Source organism: Styela clava, chromosome 5 (assembly GCF_964204865.1).
Source record: "Styela clava chromosome 5, kaStyClav1.hap1.2, whole genome shotgun sequence".
Lineage (NCBI taxonomy): Eukaryota > Metazoa > Chordata > Ascidiacea > Stolidobranchia > Styelidae > Styela > Styela clava.
Genome location: NC_135254.1, coordinates 2,972,781 through 2,992,945, shown reverse-complemented (window position 1 = coordinate 2,992,945; position 20,165 = coordinate 2,972,781). Strand labels below are relative to the sequence as shown.

General features: G+C 35.0%; 1 protein-coding gene and 1 long non-coding RNA gene across 5 annotated transcripts in view; one reads left to right on the top strand and one right to left on the bottom strand.

Moving 5' to 3' along the window:
- LOC144422706 (FGFR1 oncogene partner 2 homolog) overlaps positions 1 to 12,897 on the top strand; it is an 80,933-nt gene extending 68,036 nt beyond the window's left edge. For all 4 annotated transcript variants that reach the window (XM_078112442.1, XM_078112440.1, XM_078112441.1 and 1 more), the window contains 3 exons: positions 10,998 to 11,142; positions 11,767 to 11,839; positions 12,174 to 12,897. In XM_078112442.1, the coding sequence (XP_077968568.1) occupies positions 10,998 to 11,142; positions 11,767 to 11,839; positions 12,174 to 12,446 (491 nt within the window). In that variant the 3' untranslated portion in view covers positions 12,447 to 12,897. The remainder of the gene's footprint in view (positions 1 to 10,997; positions 11,143 to 11,766; positions 11,840 to 12,173) is intronic.
- Positions 12,898 to 14,214: 1,317 nt separating this feature from the next.
- LOC144422715 (uncharacterized) lies at positions 14,215 to 19,922 on the bottom strand. The gene is made up of 3 exons (XR_013475338.1): positions 19,747 to 19,922; positions 18,715 to 18,793; positions 14,215 to 16,526 (listed from the first exon to the last, which is right to left on the bottom strand). It is a non-coding gene; the product is annotated as an uncharacterized LOC144422715 (long non-coding RNA).
- Positions 19,923 to 20,165: the final 243 nt, after the last annotated feature.

Sequence of the window (20,165 nt, the reverse complement as noted above, 5' to 3'; positions counted from 1 at the left end):
TAGAGACAGATTTAGGATTGCGCAATAATATTCGATTATTCGGTTCGATTTGGCAAAAATATTCGATTCGAATCAAAAAATTATTTGATTTTGGACAGCCCTAATGATGTCTCTTCCCTGGTATATTAAGTCAAATATATACATGATATATCCCCACATACAAGCCGATACCCTAAAAACGCCCATAAAAGAGTGAATTTGTAAAAAAAAACTCATATGAGCCGACGCTGCAAATTGTAACACGCCGTATGGACCTACTATCACAGCAAATTGTTGCAGAATTGAATTAAGTTAGCATAATGTCTTTTCGTTTGAGTCCGATCAGAGTTATGCACGTATAAGCGGACACACACTTTTGGCAACTTTTCTCTAGTTTTAAACTAGGCTTATATGTGACGATATAGTACTCAATCATTTACCAAATCAAAAATCACAATAAGTCATCCATAACTCTGCTGAGACTTCAGAGCATAATATAATCTGATTCTCTGATGCTGTAATTACATGCACAAATTGGTACTCTTTAAAAGCTGTTTACGTGTTCTGCTACAGGTAATATTTTATATCAAATCAATTTTACGCTATTAGTCTACAAATTGAAAGGTTCAGACAACAGCGCTAAGTTCAATTCAAACTAGGTTCTGTCACTCATATTAATTTTGGATAATTGGTTTTCTTTAATGCCAACCTTGCCATTCATTGTATCCTGGAATTAAAAAATATTTATCTCACACCAAAGTATTTACTGCAGCGACTCCAAACCGGGGGATACAGAGCGGTCGGAGGAGGGGGCATAATTGATTTCCCATTTGCCCTTACAGGAAAACTCCCCATTCTTACTAGTTTCATTGCCTTATATGGTTATTTCACAAGGTGTTTCACATTGTTGAGCATGAATTGTTTAAGCATAATGGGATTTGAAATCTACCAATAATAATAACACTATAAATACCCCTGAAATGATGAACAGAGGGGCCCTTAGTGCTAAAAACCTCCGGAAGGGGACCATTGGGAACCACTGACTTATACTGACACTGCAATATAACTGAAGCAAAATGCAGTCAATTGTATTTTGATAGTGTGTGAACTTTTACCTGTGTTCCAGCAGCAACAATATAGCAGATTTCAATGAAAATTGTCAACACTTTGAGAATGATAACACAACCCAGGTGTTATATAAATCCCGCTCAACTGCCCACAAAATATATGATATTAATAAGATATACCTACTACCAATGGAAGCTATCTATCTATCTATCTACTTACGGTATCTATCGACAACAGTTACCTAATACAAAACTGGAATTAGACCGTTGCTCATATTTCCTAGAAAATTCTGTGTTGCAGAAGTGGCATTTTTTTTGTAGTTGCCCACAAATTGTTATCATCGTTTCTTCAGTTTGCTTGCTCATACCAAGCTATAGGATAGGATTTACATATTGATCCCGAGAAGAGGAAAGCCGATAGGACGGCTTAACCATAGGGCGAACCTCCCACAGCAGCGAGAAGTCCAGCAATCCTCTTGCACATAACTATCTCTACATGGGATTCAAACCTGCAAACCACGCAGAGTAATCAGAACTGAGACACACCGTAGCGCTGCCAATATATCAATATACTGAATCTGAAGAATAATATGGATGTTAAATTTGTCATACAAATTGATTTACTGAGCACAATCTTGGACTTTTTAAATATCCTGTTGTTCACTAATTCTCTGATATGTTTATAAGTTCTTTAAAATAACATTATCTTCTTTTCAAATTAATATTGTGCAACAAAGTTTGGCCGGCAACAGTTTTCTATGTTAGTTCATGCATATGCAACAATGTAAACAATTTTTATTTGGACATGAGGGGCTGGCTTGCATTATTTTGGTAATAAAAAAAATCAAATACTCTACCAGGTCATAGTCATGTACTTTATCGAAGTATTTTATCTATGTTAAAATGTAATACTGCAGGAAATCCATTTTTATCAGCGGTATTCGGACACGGCCTAACTGTAGCATACATGATGCAAACATTTTTGGGTTTTGTACCATTCCTAGTATATGCAAGAAAACTGCTAACCTTTCTGCTATTACAGGGTAGTTCTCATAATTCTGTACTGCTGATCTGTACATCAGTTCAAGGAAAAATGTAAGTAAAACAGAAGATAGCTAAAAAGAGATTTATAACCACTTACAACCACCAACTTTCCCAGCACTCATACAGCTGTTGTGAATCAAGCAGAAAACAAAGAACTAATAATCCTGGGGGTTTCAACGAAATCCCACACAGAAAAAAGCTTCCCATCAAAAATTTTTTTTTTCAAATTAACAATTTATAATCAATCCTTCACACAATTGAAGATTTTTAATAGTCACAAGTTGAAGTACAAAAGAACGGTGGGCAACAATCTTTATGAGAAAAATGTCATAAAAAAAATCAAAAATCTATTTTACTCACATTTAATGCAAACTCAACAGTTTGGGACCAAATTCAAATATCAATTCGCTTTTGGAAGTAACTTCAATCACAAGCATGTGTTTTATTTACAACTCTGTAGAGGCTTTGAAAACCAACAAAAAAGAGGTTGTTTCCATATTTGGCGGGGACAAAAATTTGATAAAGTGATTTTAAAAATTTTTGGAGGCCATGAGTATCATATAATAAATGATCAGAAATGAAGTGTGACCTAAGGGTATATAAGCCTTCAAAATTTTAGATGACTTCCACAGTCTTTCGCGACTCCTTATCTATTGTTAAGAATCTCTCACTTGTATGAATTCTTATGTGTATAATTACATTTCTTACGATTATCATTATACACGTTTGTCATTTTTTGTGTTTATGTTCTTTAATTTTCGTGTTTATTCTTGCATGTTAGAAATAAATCATCTGAATCTGTAAGAATAAATTTTCGTGTATTTCAGTATTCTGCTTGCCTAGAAGAAAAAAGCAATGACAAGACAATATGGAGCTAATCATTCAATGAATTTAATTTTGATCTTATAATACAAAACAATGTCACAACAGCAAACCACACGGAGAGCAAACATAACTTAGGATGAATTTGAATATGTATGTGAGCACCATATCCACCCAACATGACGACAAATGCAATCTAAAATTATGAAGTTTAAAGAAATTTGTAATAAAAATATTTGTAGCAAGGCAATAGATTTCCAGCAATACTAAACAAAACCTGTTGTCCATAGTCATGTTCGCAGTGGACACACGAAAACATGTTATAAAAAATAAACTACCTCTTATTCCAAACATCACTAACCAACAATCCATTCAGCATGAAATATGTCCTTCATATTAATGGAGATCGGTTTAAAAGCACACAAACGCATATCACAATTCAAATTTCAATATATTAGAGAATCTATAAAATGCTATAGAAATTTTATGCAATATTTGTTCATGTTTTCACTCCCAACAGGGCAAGCAGACACTGACTTGTAAAGAGCTAATTTTTTTTATTAAAACAACCTAAATATTTTTTGGGGTCGATATTGTCTACTCAATTCATTACACCCTAGATGAGGTGGTGTGCATGGAATCAATCATATGTAATACATGTTAACTACTGAGCCATCGCTTCTGATTGTTAGGGCATACATGATCCAAAATTTTCGTGAATAACTAGTTTGTTGTTATTAGTGGTTTGGGAATAATAGTGCATGTTTATCTATGTAGGGACATGCTGTGTCTTCTAGTTTCGCAGAGTTGTGAAGCTAACTATGATAGACAGAAACTTTTATGGCCACCGCACATTAGGAAACATGATGATTCTTAAAGAATCTAGTCAAACAAATGTTGATTTAGCATAGTCAAAATTGGACCAAGTTGGTACACTCATGTCATGAATAAGTTCTTTAGTGGCCGCTTATAGCGCTGAGTTTTGTTCAGTGCGATCATAGTCTGCTCCGAATTGACCCGCTTAAAATAAGCAACAAAGCCGACATATTTTCAATCTAACTTCATTCAATCCTTTCCCTAAATTTTCTAGATTTAATGGGTGTTCATGATTTGAAAAATGTCCCAAATATAAATATTAGATTAACTATATATTGGTGACGCTATTGTTCACAGGGGAATCCCCCATTCAAATCTAACATTCCAAGATTCATCAAACTTCGACCATTCGACCAGCCGTTACGTGAGCCACCAGTCCAGCATTCTTCTCCCGCATAATCAATGCGGCATGGGATTCGAACATCACGAGATCAAAGCCCATATATACTTGAGTTGCGCAACAATGGAAATTGGCCGCCATTTTCGACTAACGTCGCCTGCGAGGTTACGGTGGTTGTGCGTGATCCTCGGCTAGACTGGTAACTTCTGCTATAAAATTATAGGCTGCTCGGCGTCTAATTGCAGCGGGAATAGCAAACAGTGCAACTCTTGAAGCTATCATCAGATGCCGAGTGAAGGAACGAATGGGGAATAAATTGTAGAGGCTGGAAATCCGACCCTGGCATTTCGTTGTGTGAGGTTAGTCAAACGAATGGCCTAATGTGAAACTGACATCAGGAAAGACAGGCTAGTAATTTGCAGGATGTACAGAGTTTTAGGATGATGTCACATTTAATTATTTATATCACGTTGCCCATCCGACTCACTAAAGTTAGCCCAGAAAAGTTACCGGTATCTGAAGTTAAGTTGAACTACAACGATTTTCTAAACGCTGGCTTCAGGTGTCAGATTAGGAAAACTGTATTTAAATCATCCTAAGTAATGCAGAGTCAGAAATCAGTGCATTGAATGTATAAGATTCACTGTCATGATTGCTTGGAGTCCTGCGGTCACAACAATTCATAGTAGCCTAATTAGCAGCAATATGAATAGTCAATTCGGAGCTTAGTGGAAATAATGCTTTATCTTTTGAATTCTGATCTTCTAAACTGAATGCGTGTTTAGTTAAGTCACTGTCAATTTGAACGCTTGCTATTTCAAAAATAGGTTTATTTTATAACCTACAACTCATTCCATTTTCAGACTCATTTTTTAAAAGTATCAATTTGAACAGAAGAGGACGGATAAATGGGAAAAAATAAAATGGGATATAAACAATATCGATGAGCCAAATTCATCAAAAAATTCAAATCATTAAAACCTGAATTAGCTAAAATATTGACTGAGATGAAATTTCAAAAAAGAGCAATAAGCCTACAGTGAGTTTTGAATGCCAAACAAGCGTTTTAGGTGTCGCTGCCTGAAGACCTCTTGAGGTCCCTCGCGACTCCTGTCACACAATTTAAGTTAGTTTCCACTTGTATTTGTAATTATTTTTTTATATATCATACCATGTTTAAATTGTGTTGACGAATAAATGATGATTGATTGATTGATTGATTGTAACTGTCAGTTTGAATGTCTTGAAATGAATCATTTCACCTACGTTTTAGGTTCCATCAAAACATCCTACTCCAGGTGCCACCAGGACAAACCAGTTGTGTCAGAAGCCTATAATGTTGGGTCTTACATGTACAGAGTGTGAGACTGCTGTCTAAGCCTCAAGAATGACTTCAGACGGCTTCTGTTTATGCATATGATGTATTGTAGACTGTAGAGGACGCAATTTGATGGTTACTACTTTGCGCACAGTGAGTGGACTGTTGCATGTGTCCAGAACCACATTACACTGTGTAACACACATTTTGTTACTGGCTTCTGATTATTATTTTCTGATGAACAGTTACACACCAAAACTGAGGCAAAATGGATTTCACCCAAATCGTCCCCACAAATGGGGGGATATAAAACTTTCATTATAACACAGGGGTGCTATTTTTTGTTTTTTTAATTATCCAAATTTTTACAAATTAATTATTTTTTTATCGATTAAAAGACTTAAAATTGAACATAAAAACACAGATTATTTGTTAAAGTCAATTTCACGAATAGGCACTCATATTTAGCCACCATCGCTTGGCTGACATGGGCAGTCCCGATCTCCTAATGGAACTAAGATAAGGAAAGTCGGAATAAAAATTGGGCCTAGCTTTAACCTGGTACACATACTGCGGGAGTTTCAATTAATGTAGACTTTTTCATGTCTTTGTTATTTAATTGTTGAAATTTCTATTGTTGGTCAATCGAATAGCACTTCTTTTCCATGTCTTTTATATTTACCCCTCTATCCATTAGTCCCGCAAACTTAAGTGAATATGCACAATTAACGGCTCAAAATATGCAAAAGAAAAAAAGTGTTCCAATCTTCCGCACTTTCCCATATAAGTTCATGCAATTTTTAATTATTTTCAGATTATGACAAACCTATGAATAAAATTCCTCTTGCCCTATCCAGTGTGATAGTTTTTTTCAGTAATGTGTATAAGCCTACCACTGAGTTGCACTCTATTATTTTTCACGTTCAGACACATTCTCATCACATCAATTCTCTGATCCACTTTTCTTATATAGCCAGCTAATTTTTTTTTCTGATTATTATCTCGTCCAAACTCCATTAAATTTATTAATCAGTTAAGTATGAACTTCCATCACGTTATTCTGGCCCTTATTAGATTGTTTTATTTAACGAATGCAACACCGGAACCCGACGCTTTTTTGTTTGTTCTAAAAACACACATTTATTACATTGCTTTTACCTAAGGATCCTCTCATTTTGTTCCCAAATTTATTGTAAAAATATTATCGTAATAGTTCAAGTTTTGCCACTGGTCATCTTTCAGTGTTGATCTTAATCACATCAGCGTATATGGTGGGAGCGGACCTCGATGGCCGTATGGTCGTATCGCTCCCTCCTGTCCATATCAAAACTGTTTATATGCTGTGGCTGTTTCATTGATGACTTTTTTTTTGTTTGACAAAATATTAAATCTCTCTTTCTCGTTGTTCTGCCATTGGTAAGAACGTTTACAATTCAATTATGCAGCTAGAGTGTCTGAAAAGGGCGAATTTATAATGTAACATTGACATCAATATTTAGCTACAGTCGCATTTACTGTCGAAAAATTCATCAAATTACATTTATAAATATAACATTTTGGTATAACAGCATGCCTCAGTGCTGTTCAAAGAAAAAAACTCTGACAATGGTGCAAGAAGTGGTACAACACAAATTTTTGGGAGAGTTTGTTTTATGTTCATCTATTTTCAAAATACTAAGTTTAGTCTAATTGTGTAGTGCAATTGAGCGAAAATTTTAGCAAATTACAATTACACAGAATGAAAATGCCTCCATTACATTACAATTACATGAATAACTGTAATTAATTAAATCAATTACAATTGATCCAACTCTGGTGTCTACTATCCCAATGGAAAAATCAACATGGAGGATTTGTTGCGCCATCAGGACGTCTTGGTTATCAGTAAATTTCGGAATCCGGGAGGCCAGACGTCGATTTCGGGACTATCCCGGGACGGTTGGTAGAATCATCAGGTCTTGAATAGTACTAGATTTTGCCTACTTTCCCGATTTTCCGTAGGCTATATGTATGTGTTGACTTGCATTGCCTATATATTTGTTTTAGGGTTACGGAAAATCGAAATGAACTTTGCTAACCGTGCGTTGCGTCTATATTATGTTTGTTACCGAGCGGCGTGGGTTGTTAATGTGAGTGCCCCGTATTGGGTTCGATACTGATTGGGACGTTCTAACGGATTTCTGCGCCCTCGGAATATAACTACTGATTTAAATCTGCCCCAATAGCCTTTTAAAATAACTAAAATTAGGCTTGTTTGCGTTACACTACCCGAGCCGAATTATCGAAAATGGCGTCCCTATGACGCCATAGTGGGACAAGTTAGTTGCACGGGGTTGCGTAAAAGTACGGTGCTTGCCATCTTGTTGTTATGTAATATCTATGGGTGATCACTGCAATAGATAGGTAGAAAATAGAATCCACTACAAACCATTTAACTCTATTCAGAACTCAGGTGATCACTGCCGATTCTTATGGCGACGGTATCACCATCAGGGGCGATAGAGATACCCAGAGATGTTTTTGAACGAGTTCGCCGATTTAGCTTTAGGGAAATATTTTCGTTACCGTATTTCAACAGATGGATACCGGTACCGGTAGGCCTACTGTCAAAATTATCAACTTGGCAAGCGAATTTGTTAGAAAAATATTTTATATCTGACAAAGCAGGTGAATGCAAAAAGGAATATACCGGTAACACACAAGAGCCGTCAGCTTCCTTTTTTGTACCGGGACCAGGAAAAGAAAAGTTATCATCAAGTAATTAATTCCATGCTGACGCTTGACATTTGGTCACAAGATTGAAGGTAGTCTATAATATTTTAATGGTTCTAATTAAAATATATAAAATATTTGTTACTGCAAGAAGGTTTACAACTTGCAGACATGGGTTGTGGTACAGAATATTATGGAAATACAGTTTGTTTTTCGCCAAACCTAAATAACAATTTTGATTGAATTGTATGCCAATCGGAATCCCATGGCCTGGTTTTTGGGTAGTATGGATCAAATGTGCATGAAATGTAAAACTTGTACGGTACTTGAAGACTTTTAGTAATTTAATGTTGATACTGTGATAAAATCAATATTTTATTTCAATGCCCCCTGATTTGTATCAATTAAAGTGACTGTGTCGGGAGTTTGAAAACAAGAAGTTCAAGGTATATTTCTTATCATTATTCTCTCCATTCCAGGACTATGGAGGTTTCCCAAACTCCTTTCAACTCAGTCTGGAGCACATATCAAAAAATTCGATTGAAATGAATAAAGCTGCTGGACACAGACTCTAGTCTTGGGTATGAAAGATGTTTTATATCAAGATTTCTAACTCTTGTTTTCACTCTTTGTATTTGTGACATTCCAAGACAAACACTTGAAACTAAATAATTAATGCAATGAAAATAAAATTTAAATGGTTCAAAGAAATTTGTCCAAAATGTTCTGGCTGAAACAACTAAATCAATCGGATCAATAACCTTGCAATTAATATGAATTTCTTCCTTTTCTCCCGTTTTAGGTTCTGTACTGTTATTGTCCAACCTTTCTTTTCCTATTCTAATCTATCATAGTTGGGTCCGATTCAGGATATTGAAATTTTGAATATGAAAACCTTGCATTCATATACTTTTTTTGTGGTTTTATCATATTATTGGCCCACCAGTGAGCTAATCCTAAGTCAAGATTAGTTAGATGAGGCAATAGCAAGACATTACACACTGCGGTAATGGACTGGTTTGAACTTCTAGATCAGCCCTAATCAGCCTATTATCAAGCGAATGTTTCATGAGTGCTTGTCTATTGTCTTGCTTAGAGATCAGAAATAAAAACCTTGATCAAATCAAAAGTTTTTGCATTCTGCATGAAATAAATTGCAGGTACTCCTCTAGTATGTTCTGATGTCCGCCATCTTGGTTCGCATACTACAGGAGTACCAAATTGCACTGTAAATAAATTGCATAAAATCCCATGTGGTAAATAAATTTGCATTTTTAATTTCAAGGTAGCAAGAATATATTGCGATCCGATCTCTCTAACATGAAAACGATGAATTGCGACAAAGTTTGACCGAACACCAGAACACATTGGAACTTATCATGGCCAAGTACTGACAGCAGATGATGAAGTTTACCGAGCACCAAAAGTATCAACATTTTTCAAAATCCCAAGGTTAGAAAAGTTAATTGTTTTACTAATTTTTTTTAAAGGTTCAAAATACCATGTATCTAAAGCAAATAAGAAAAACTTGCTAACTAATCCCATATTATGTAATGTTGATATGTAAATTAGCTTTAATATATTCTTATTGTTGTGCACAAGTCACACTCCAGCTTTTTCTACACTTCAAGTAGTTTATAATGTCATAGCTAATCAAATCAGTGTTATAGTAATAATAAAGAGTTCCGCACCAAATTCAGAAAAGTCCACCTTGGTTGGGAAAAGAAGCTCCATAGTATTTTGAATTGTTTTAAACTTCTCAGGGCTCTGGATACACAATAGGTAACTAATGATTTTCAATCTTATTTTCTGGTTAGACTCTTAAGAATATTTAAATGCACAGATCATAAAAGTATTGTCCACGTCAGTAATGCTGAATGCGTCAAATCAGAAATATTTTAAATTAAAAAGGAGTGTTTATGTGGGCTGCACTGCAACAATCAAACTTATCAATGCTTTCTAAAATACACTTCCAAGTGATTTAATTTCATCTATTATCCCAGGATCATGACAGTGCTGCTGAAAGTATTGCCGAACAGGCTTCAACTCTCAAGAAAGAGATGGAAGCGAGAAACACATATCAAGAAAATTTGATTGAACTGAACAAAGTTGCTGGACACAGACCAAGGTCTACTTTAGTCTTAGGTACGACAAGTTTTTACAAGAACCAGTACTAGCTTTGCTCATTTTTGTAACCTGATATTTATTCTTATTATTATTTTTACTTGCCTGTATGATTTTTATATTTTCGTACATAAATCGTTCGTTTTCTATTTTGTACCAAACTCTGCATGAACAGAAAAATTCAATTTGAAATTAATTAAGAACTAGTCTAAAATCAGTGGTTATTTTAGATCAAGGGTGCGCAATAGGGAGCCCGCGGGCCACAACCCGGCCCACCAAGCCATTCAGTGTGGCCCTTGACAACGCTCGGATTCTCCCCATCAAGCATAAAATTCGAAACCAACAGTTTGTTTTTGAATAGCCGCTCATTTGGGAAAAAAATACATGTTTTTTACTCTCGTCACCACGTTGAACCTTTCACCGTTTTGCCTTGTGTATTTATTACTGGAAGGCTGAGTAACAGCCGCAGCCGCTCTTTTTTTGCCATTTTTGCATGGATTAACTAATTTTTGTGTGGCCTGGCTTACTGTATGAAGTTGGTTATATGGCCAACCGACAAACAATGTTGCAGGCCTTTGCTTTAAATGGTATAAGTTTTGAAGAGAAAAAATGTAATTACCGATCAAAAGATGTAAATATTAGTCAAATGTAAATCTCAAATAATAGTTCTGATGGAAACAAAATTATGTATTCTATACTCATTTTTATCTTCAAGGTATTCAGCAAGAAAATAATGCAATTCGGTCCCTACAACATGAAAACAATGAATTGCGACAAAGTTTGACCGACCACCAGAACGCATTGGAACTTATCATGACTAAGTACAGACAACAGATGATGAAGTTTACTAAGCACCAAAAGTATGTGGATCTCGTCAATGTATTTCATAATCTCAGGGAGTGGAAAGTCTGATTAAATACATTTATACTCAAGTCCATGCCTTCGAAAACAAATAACTGGCTAACTAATCCCATACCTGAGGACATGGTTAGCCATATGATCAAGCTGTCTTATTGTCTTTTCTCTTCTCCGGGATGAATATTTAGGCTATTTTCTACCCTAATGTTGAAAAATAATTATGAACTTTCATTTAAATTGGCTTAAAATATCAAAATTAATCAACTGTGACTAGAACCACTGGTTCTGAACCAGTGGGCCATGGCCCACTGCTGGATATTGAGGTGGCCCAGAACTATTGAAAATTGCTAGTTTTGTTTATATTACAATAGTTAGTTTTGATTTTAGCTACAATCAATGACAATGCTGTTTACTGCTAATAGGTGGTAATTCCAATTCAAATAAAAAACGTTAAAGTGCCAGTTTTCGCAGAAAGATCTTGATTTTACTTCCAGTTTTCCCCTTGCAATAAAAAAGTTAATGGGCCACAAGAATATTTGGGCAGTGAAAATGGGCCTTGAAAGAAAAAAGGTTGAGGACCACTGGTAGACAGCATTTATAATTTTATTTATATCTTCCGCTTTCAGCATCCAGATCACTGAAAATGCTTATCAAGCAGAAAAACAATATCAAGAAGAGAATATGGAGCTCATTGATAAGGTAATTTTAATCTCATAGTAGAAAAAATAAGCATCCTAAATAATGAAGATCAGTATATATATATATATATACATATTGTTATATATTTGCCCTGCAGATGTACAAGCAGACACTACGCACTAATATCTAACGATATGTAATGAGCTACTAATATTTGAAGGACAGGACTCTTTCTTACTTGGCAATCTTGTCATTGTTAATGCTGCAGGTTTGACAAGAAATATTCAAGCACACAAATTCGACCACATGGTGGCGCTGAAGATTCAAGTTATTTCAAAACAAAAAAAGGTTGCAGTTTTATCTAACAGACATTGTTTATCTTTCTATGTTCCAGATTCACGAGATGGCTGCTGTTATGAGGCATGCTGCGGATGTCGACGCTGAGCAATATATCAGAGATTACGAAGAATTATCCCGATTGCAAACAGAAAATGACATTTTAAGAGAAATGCTGATGATATCTAAGAGTTCATTTGGATCAAGACTTATAACCACTGAACAGAAAGATTCTGGAAAGACTGACAAACCAGAGAATGAATCTGAAATGGCGCTCACTGACGATACTACTAGTGATAAGATAGTTATACATGAGGGGGAATCATCCTAAAACTACTCCCCAGACAGTTATTTTATTACAATATGGAGGAAGTTCATGTTCCTTCGAAGGATACTCCCGTAGTATGTGTGTACCAGGTTCATAATTCATTCAGATTTTTCTTATTTTAGTTTTATTTTGAGTTCGAGACTGTCTGTGTTAGCCAAGTGGATATACCCCCTGCCCATAGGTTTCAGTCCCTTTTCACAACTTGATGTAATGTAGGCAAACAAAATTAGTTACATCCATATTGGTACACATACTTCCGGAGCGCCCCTTACTCTTGTTATTCCTTGTGTTTCTATCGAAACTCAGTACTGAGAAAATATATCTGGTTCATACAAAGTACTCTGCACAAGGCTGTAGGCTGTCCAGGGGTTTTGCAGGTTTGTATTGAAATCCTGTAGTCTATATCAGGGCTACTCAATTGGGGGCCGCGGCCCGATTTCGGGTATTTGATCCGAACGCATAATTCTTCATTTTGGATCATTAGCCCACTTTTGAAGTTTCCTTTTATAAAATCACTTTTATAGATTTAAAAATATATATGAAAAGAACTATAACACCATAACAAACAATCTTGATTAGCTAATAATCATTAGTCGGCCGAGGATTCATGTGCTTGAGGATGCCAAAATATAGTGTCTGGAAAGTCCGGACCAAAATATTTTTGAAGTTTTGTATGTGGACCTCCTGTAAAAATAGTTTAGTAGCCCTGGTCTATATTATTATACTTGTCTTGCTTCAATATAATTAAATACACGGATATAATATAATAAGTGTGTTTCACGAGAGACTTTCATTTTTTCTACATTGGAGGTAAGATCAATTCCGGCCCGACCCAGGCCCGTGGGTATGAACCCGACCCGAATCCGACTAATTAACTGGATTTGCAGGCCCGAGCCCGAAGCAAACCCGAAATCAGGAGATCTCTGAATTGATTGAACATTTTTTGATTGGCATATTATAATGTATATTCAGTTACACAGGGGTTCTTAAGCTTTTGAAATGTTTGTTGGGGTTCCTCTCCTCCATAAAGGTTGAAAAATCTTTAAGAGGTTCTGGTTGTCACTCAAATGAACACATTATTTCCAATGTCAATTCTGATGTTTCCAAATTCCACAACTTGAGCATTTGATGATACATGATTTCCCTGTACAGTGCAGTCTGCACTTACTTGGGGCAATGGTTTAGTACAAATTCGCACTGGTGTAGTTTTCAAAATGAATATCGAACTGAATAGAACATTCATAAAAAAAAAGAGATACTAAGTTGAAATATTTGCACATCTGTGACAGACTTAGCATTATAGAGTTTTATACCAATTGGGGTTAGAGGAAAACGGATTAAATTGCCCTTGTACCTGTAGGTGGAATTCTACAGCTAGTCTTACTTCTGGACAAAAGCAGTGAATTGTTTTTTATTTCATAGTTATCATCATACTGTGAAATGAAGTTTTTATTTTTGGTGATTTCCTCGCTATTCAGATACCTTCAGAATTAATTATGGTAAATGGTAGTTCAACCACAAGCTATATGATCGAGTTGTCTCGACCTAGTCCATAAGCATTAGATATAGTAAATACAAGTTCTTTGTGTATGTTAGGGGTGTGCCAGATGCAGCCCTGAAGAAAAATTGTGCGGCCCCCTGAAAAGTGCCATATTTGAATGACATGTTCCCGTGTCACGAGATTTTATTTTTGTAATTCCAATTCTTTACGTTGCGAAGCCTATATCTGAGTCCAATTCATTATCAATGCCTATGACATTGCAATGGCCCAACAGCTAGCTCGTGCAAAGCGAACTACTCAAGACTACCGTGTGTATATAAAGCTGCAGCCGCAGTATCACCCAGTTATTTGCTATCTGGCCCTAACGATGGCGCATCCCTGAGGGAATGGCCGATAAACAAACTAGTACCGGTTATTTAAAATACATACTGAAATGGTATTTTTGAACATATTCCTAATGTTTAGTAAAGAATACGTTTCCTGGATATTTATTTGAATCAGATTGGACATTCCTGATACTCTATCATGTTGGTTTTATTCAGTAATAAAAATGTTTAAAGGGGTTTTGCTGATTTATTATTGGTATCATAGTAGAAGTATGTGTAGTGTACCAATATGGAGGTAACTAATGTTATTCGCCTACTTTACATCAAGTTGTGTAAAGAGAATGAAACCTATGGACAGGGGTATATTCACTTGGCTAACACAGACAGTCCCCGAACTCGTAATAAAACTTGGCCTGACCCTAACCTGGTGCACACACTACGGGAGTACTCACAATTGGACCCCATACCACTCATAGTGTAATAACTTGGTTACTAAGACTGGTTTTATACATTTGGAGTGAAAAAGTTTGCCGTCCCCCATATTGAAACAATTTCAGCATGATAATCAATTTTGCAAGATCACACATTCTTTATATCGAATTGGTTCGAAAAACACTTTAATGCATATCAAATTATTTATAAAGTTGAAACATATAAAAAAATATTTTACTGGAATAATAACTCAGTGGTATTTCTGCGTCAGATCTCTTAATAGTTTGTAAATACAGTATTGGCTTGGTCGCATAAATTGTTATAAAAATATAGAATACACTTGAGCACATAGCCAAATTAATTTTGATGTGCAAGAGAATACAGAGTCACACATTTTACCAAAAATAATTTTGCTGGAACTCTTGATTTGTATAATGTCAGATGCTTTATATTAGGTAATCCCGAAGTATGTAAACCAAGATGGCGGACACTGGAACATAGTTGTTTACTAAGGCCATAATTTTCCTTTTTTTAGTATTACAAGTTCGAGGACTAGCCAAGTGACTCCCGTAGTAATTGTACCTGAAATTATGGCCTAACCCTAACCTGGTACACATACTACGTTCTGGTGTTGGCCATCTTGGTCCACATACTTCGGTAGTACCTTATATTATACAGCACAGGCTTGGTTGAATGATTATAAAAATACTATTGGATATTGAATGGGATGTTGATATATATACAACGGTGGTTGACAATTAGAAGCTCAGAATTGTATAGATCTATTTACAGCAGAAGCGAGGAACCCTATGGAATAATTATACAATATATCATAAAAGTAATATATTAAAATGCATAAGAAACAACATTGAAACTTAGATTAATAATATATTTAGTTGTGGATAGCAATTAGGACCCAGGGTAAAAATATTTATACAGATAATCTATTCAGCGTAATTCATGAGCTCAATAACACAGGTTTGGGTTGGACATTTTTTAAATCAAACCATACTTGATTAATTAATTTTTGTTAAAGTACGAACCAATGGGCATTCGGGTATAACCTGTCACAAATTGTCAAAACACTTTTCAGATATCTTGACTAACTTGAAAATGCCAGTTTATTTAACATATTATAATTAATAAAGAATTAATGCGAATACATAGCGTTTTGCTGATTGATTCCACCAAATTAAATATATTGGCAATACAATCATCCTATTAGCGTTGTGTTTGGACTCGACTATGTTGGGATGTCTGATTAAATAACCCAAGTTCAATCATATGCCCGCTACCTCACCCGGAGTGTTGTAGACTGTGGAAAAAACAGGAATATTTAGAGAATTATCAAAAAAATGCCTCAAAAATATTAAATTATATGATAGCAGTCACTGTTATCTAACAATATGTGAGGAGCAACTATTTATTTGAAAGGTTCAAAATCTTTTCTTTTTGCCTACTCAATCTTATAGACCATGGGAGAGGTGAGGGGGTGGATTTTAAACCTGCACTGTGTAATCAACGATGCCAGCGCAGTTAAGTCCTAAGCTTCAGCCGCCTAGGGCATTTTACTTATTTGTCAATTTGCCTTACACAAATGGCACAAAATACAATTCTGAATATGAAATGTTGTTATGATATTTAGTTTCATTGGTTCTTTATTTGTAATATTTGATCAAGAACATAATTTTCACAATGGCTGCAATGGTAATATTGTTTTGGCATTTGATGTAGATTTAATGAGGCAAGTTCAGTATCCTATGCAGGGGACAGTACAATCAGTGTTGTAGGAAATCTTTCTGGATGTCGTCAACTTCGGAACATCTGGAGGAAGAATATTTCGAAATGAAAATATAATTTTGATAAGAGGCGATAAGATAAAACTAGAATTTTTTAATCTATACGCTGACTATAATACGGCAGCTTATTCAGACATAATCTGTTGAAGTCATGTTTTTGTTATATTTATTTATCTATCCAAGCTTGATATTTCCTACAAGCTACAGAGCTAATTTTTTTCACTGGTAAAATTACAGTATCTATGAAAAATATTAGTCATTTACATATCATTGGATGCTTGCACAGAGCCTTGTATGAAGGTAAAAACGTGGAATAAAAAAAACATTTATTCCTATATTATTCAAATCACCATATCCTACACACTGTTTTGTCATCACTTCAATAAAGAAATGACAGAGCAACTGATTGAACTCAAAAGAACTGGGTGGATGTAAAAGTGGGACCTTGAACCTATATTGTCAATAAAAACTGCCCAGCAGATAGAGTGTCTCATTGAAGATTGCGCTTTTGAATTTGCATTTTAAAAGCTTCAAAACCATGTTATTGTGACATCATATATGACAGTAGAGCCCTCTATGATGTATTTAGGGCTGGGCTTTTCAAATCGAAATATTAGAATCTGAGAAAATTTCATGTAAACAAGCAACCCTTATCTACCTTCGATACCAATGCAAGTTCATTACTCAATTCAGTTTCAAGTGATGATTATCTAACTCAGGGGTTCTCAAACTTCAGGTGTTGCGGAGCCCTTGAAAACGTTGACTATTATTCACGGAGCCCCAAAATAAATGTTAAAATTATTACTTTCCGATTAATATTCCTGGGTAAATTAACTACTTTACTTAATTTAAATGCTAAACCTTTTTAATAGGGTTAATACAAGTCATATATAAATCTAAATTTCAAAGATAAATTATATATACACTAAACCTGTAAATTTGACACTTGACAAACATATTAATAAATTGGGGGTCGAATCTTTTCCCGTTTGACATTTTCGTAAGACTTAAAAGGTCGCTAATAACGTGCGCGATTGCATTTTGTTACAATCGCCGATTGTTTTCATCAGCATGGCGTGTTTTTAAACATCTTTACGCCGGTGTTTATTCTCCCTAAATCAAAAAACTTCTTCGGCATATACATGTATTGTTCCACAATGACAACGATAATTGCTTTTTTGTTCTCGTGGGAAATTATGAGTTTAATGAGAAAATCATGTTACCATATTATAGTCATCGGCGATGAAATGCTAAAAATAATAAGAAAGAGGTAAATCCGCAACTTAAATTTCTTGATTGAAAAACATTCTAAAATATTATAACTTAAAATGGAAGATCACACTATAAGTTTGGTTTTTAGCAGACTCACGGTCAGATTAAAAACGCTTTTATAGGCATTGTAAATCTCAAAATTTAGTGTTATGTTAGGTATTCTTTGGTTATTCATCGTAGTAACTGCTAAATCGAAAAACAGTCAATTGTGCGCGCGATGTACCTTTTTTTTTATTCTGAAACTAACGACGGAGCCGCATGCAATAAAATAATCTTGCTCAAAAATAATCTCAAGTGCGAAAGAATAGATCAAGTTTGACAAATCCCAAGATTGCAAAAATACGACTCCAATTTATTTAGAGTTGACAGTTTATCACGTATTTTATGTTATTTTAGACTAGTATTCTTTCATTTCAGCAATCCTAATAGTACTCTCGAATCAAACGTGAGTAACGATGAGCACAATTAAATTATTACGACAAGGCGCTTTTAATGCTTGCATCGGTCATGAATTGAATATTTTACGCAACAAAAATCTCGTTATCCGTTTTTTCTTATCGCGAAGAATGTTGTGCGGGAATTTCCGATTCCAATTTCAAACCCCCCTCTTAAGAATCCTGGCTGCGCTCCAGCTCATAAATAATGTCATTTTTTAATTCCGCCTCTTTGCCTTATTTCGAGGCTATATTGTTGTCAAAATTCATCAAAGCTTCTTTGAACAGTTACAAAATTAGCCAAGTCATTATTTTGAGAAGTAATCGAATAGCTCGCGGAGCCCCTGTGCTTCTCTCGCGGAGCCCTGGGGCTCCGTACGGAGCACTTTGAGAACCTATGATCTAACTTGTTATTTCAGGAATTTAAGACTATTCATAAGGATGCATGTTGGGGAAAGTGGGAAAGCAATATTTTGCCAGAGTGTCAAATGAATAAAACTATCTCACCCGTCTATCATACTTGAATCCTTTCGCCCCCAATGCTTCTCGGAGTTTACTTATATGGTTTTGATCTGGATATCCATTGCTGAAAAAATGAATTTATGAACTCTCATTGAACATGTACATAGAAAAAGAATGGAAGTTTGGTAAATGATGGATCCTGACTTCAGAGTATTGCAGTACAGAACTTGCATCTAGGGAGTTGAAGAAAAAACTCTTGGTTGACAAACATTTAGGCGCTCCGGAAGTATTCGTACCAAGATGACGCACAACCTGAAAACTAACCTGGTACACAATACTATGTCAGGTCGTGCACCATTTTGGAACGAATACTCCAAGAGCACCACCATTTAAATTTATCATAAGCGACCAATTTAGTTTCTGTTAAAAAGTCTGAAATTGCAACTTCTTAACAGGAACAAATTATGACTCTGACTTCCAAATAAATGTCAAAGTTCAACCTTTCTTGGGATTTATTCAGAATGAATTATAAGAAAACCATTGGTACTGAGAACCACAACCATAGTGCAGATGCCCAAAATACAACATTTTAGAATCATAATTTAAATTTCTAATCTATTTAATAAATACGAGTCGTGGTCATAATGGATAGGTTGATATGTCCGGAATTTTAGACCAGACCCTGGCAGTTAAATAACATTAAGTCACTCTGAATTACATAAATCATTTTCCTATAAAAATGAGCTTAGTTTTCCTTTGAGCAAGGTTGGTAAAATCCAAATAAATAAATTTGAATAATTTTTAGGAAAACTATTTTATCCAATATGCCTTTATGCTTCGAATGAAAATAAATCCCAAGGTCATTATGAGCAATAACTTAAATACCAGGGGTTGTGAATCCTATTTTTTATTATTTCCCATAAATGACGATTTAGATACCAAAATAAGGATTTTGAAGGAATTTTGAATTGCTTTGTAGTGCAATACACAACAAAATTTTTAAATTAGTTTTATTTCTTCCTATTTCCTAACATTTTATGAAGTAAGTAACCACCAAATATAAAACACACAAAGTACTTCCAGTTTTATTAGTCTTATGAGGAAACTCGTCGTTCCAAATAATTTTTCCTCTTCTGTCACCAACTTCCTGAATCTTGAAAATCAATCCTGCATCGAATGCTTGTCTGAGTAAGTTGTAACATATCCATCCATCCTCAGTATTTGGCAAATATTCAGTAAATTCTTGAGCTTCATATGAAATCCCCTGAAGAAACAAACATAACTAATCATCTCCCATACCTGGGGGTTTGTTAAACTGATATAAATATCAGAATATCTATGAAAGTTTAGCAGAAGTTGAAAATTTTCTGACAAAATACTTGGTGTTTCTAATAGATTAAGTCAACTTGACAACCCAACAACTTAGGTAATTAAACATTGAAATCAGAAATTATAAGGAAGCCCGCTAAATATTTAGCTTGTCGAAATGTTATTGC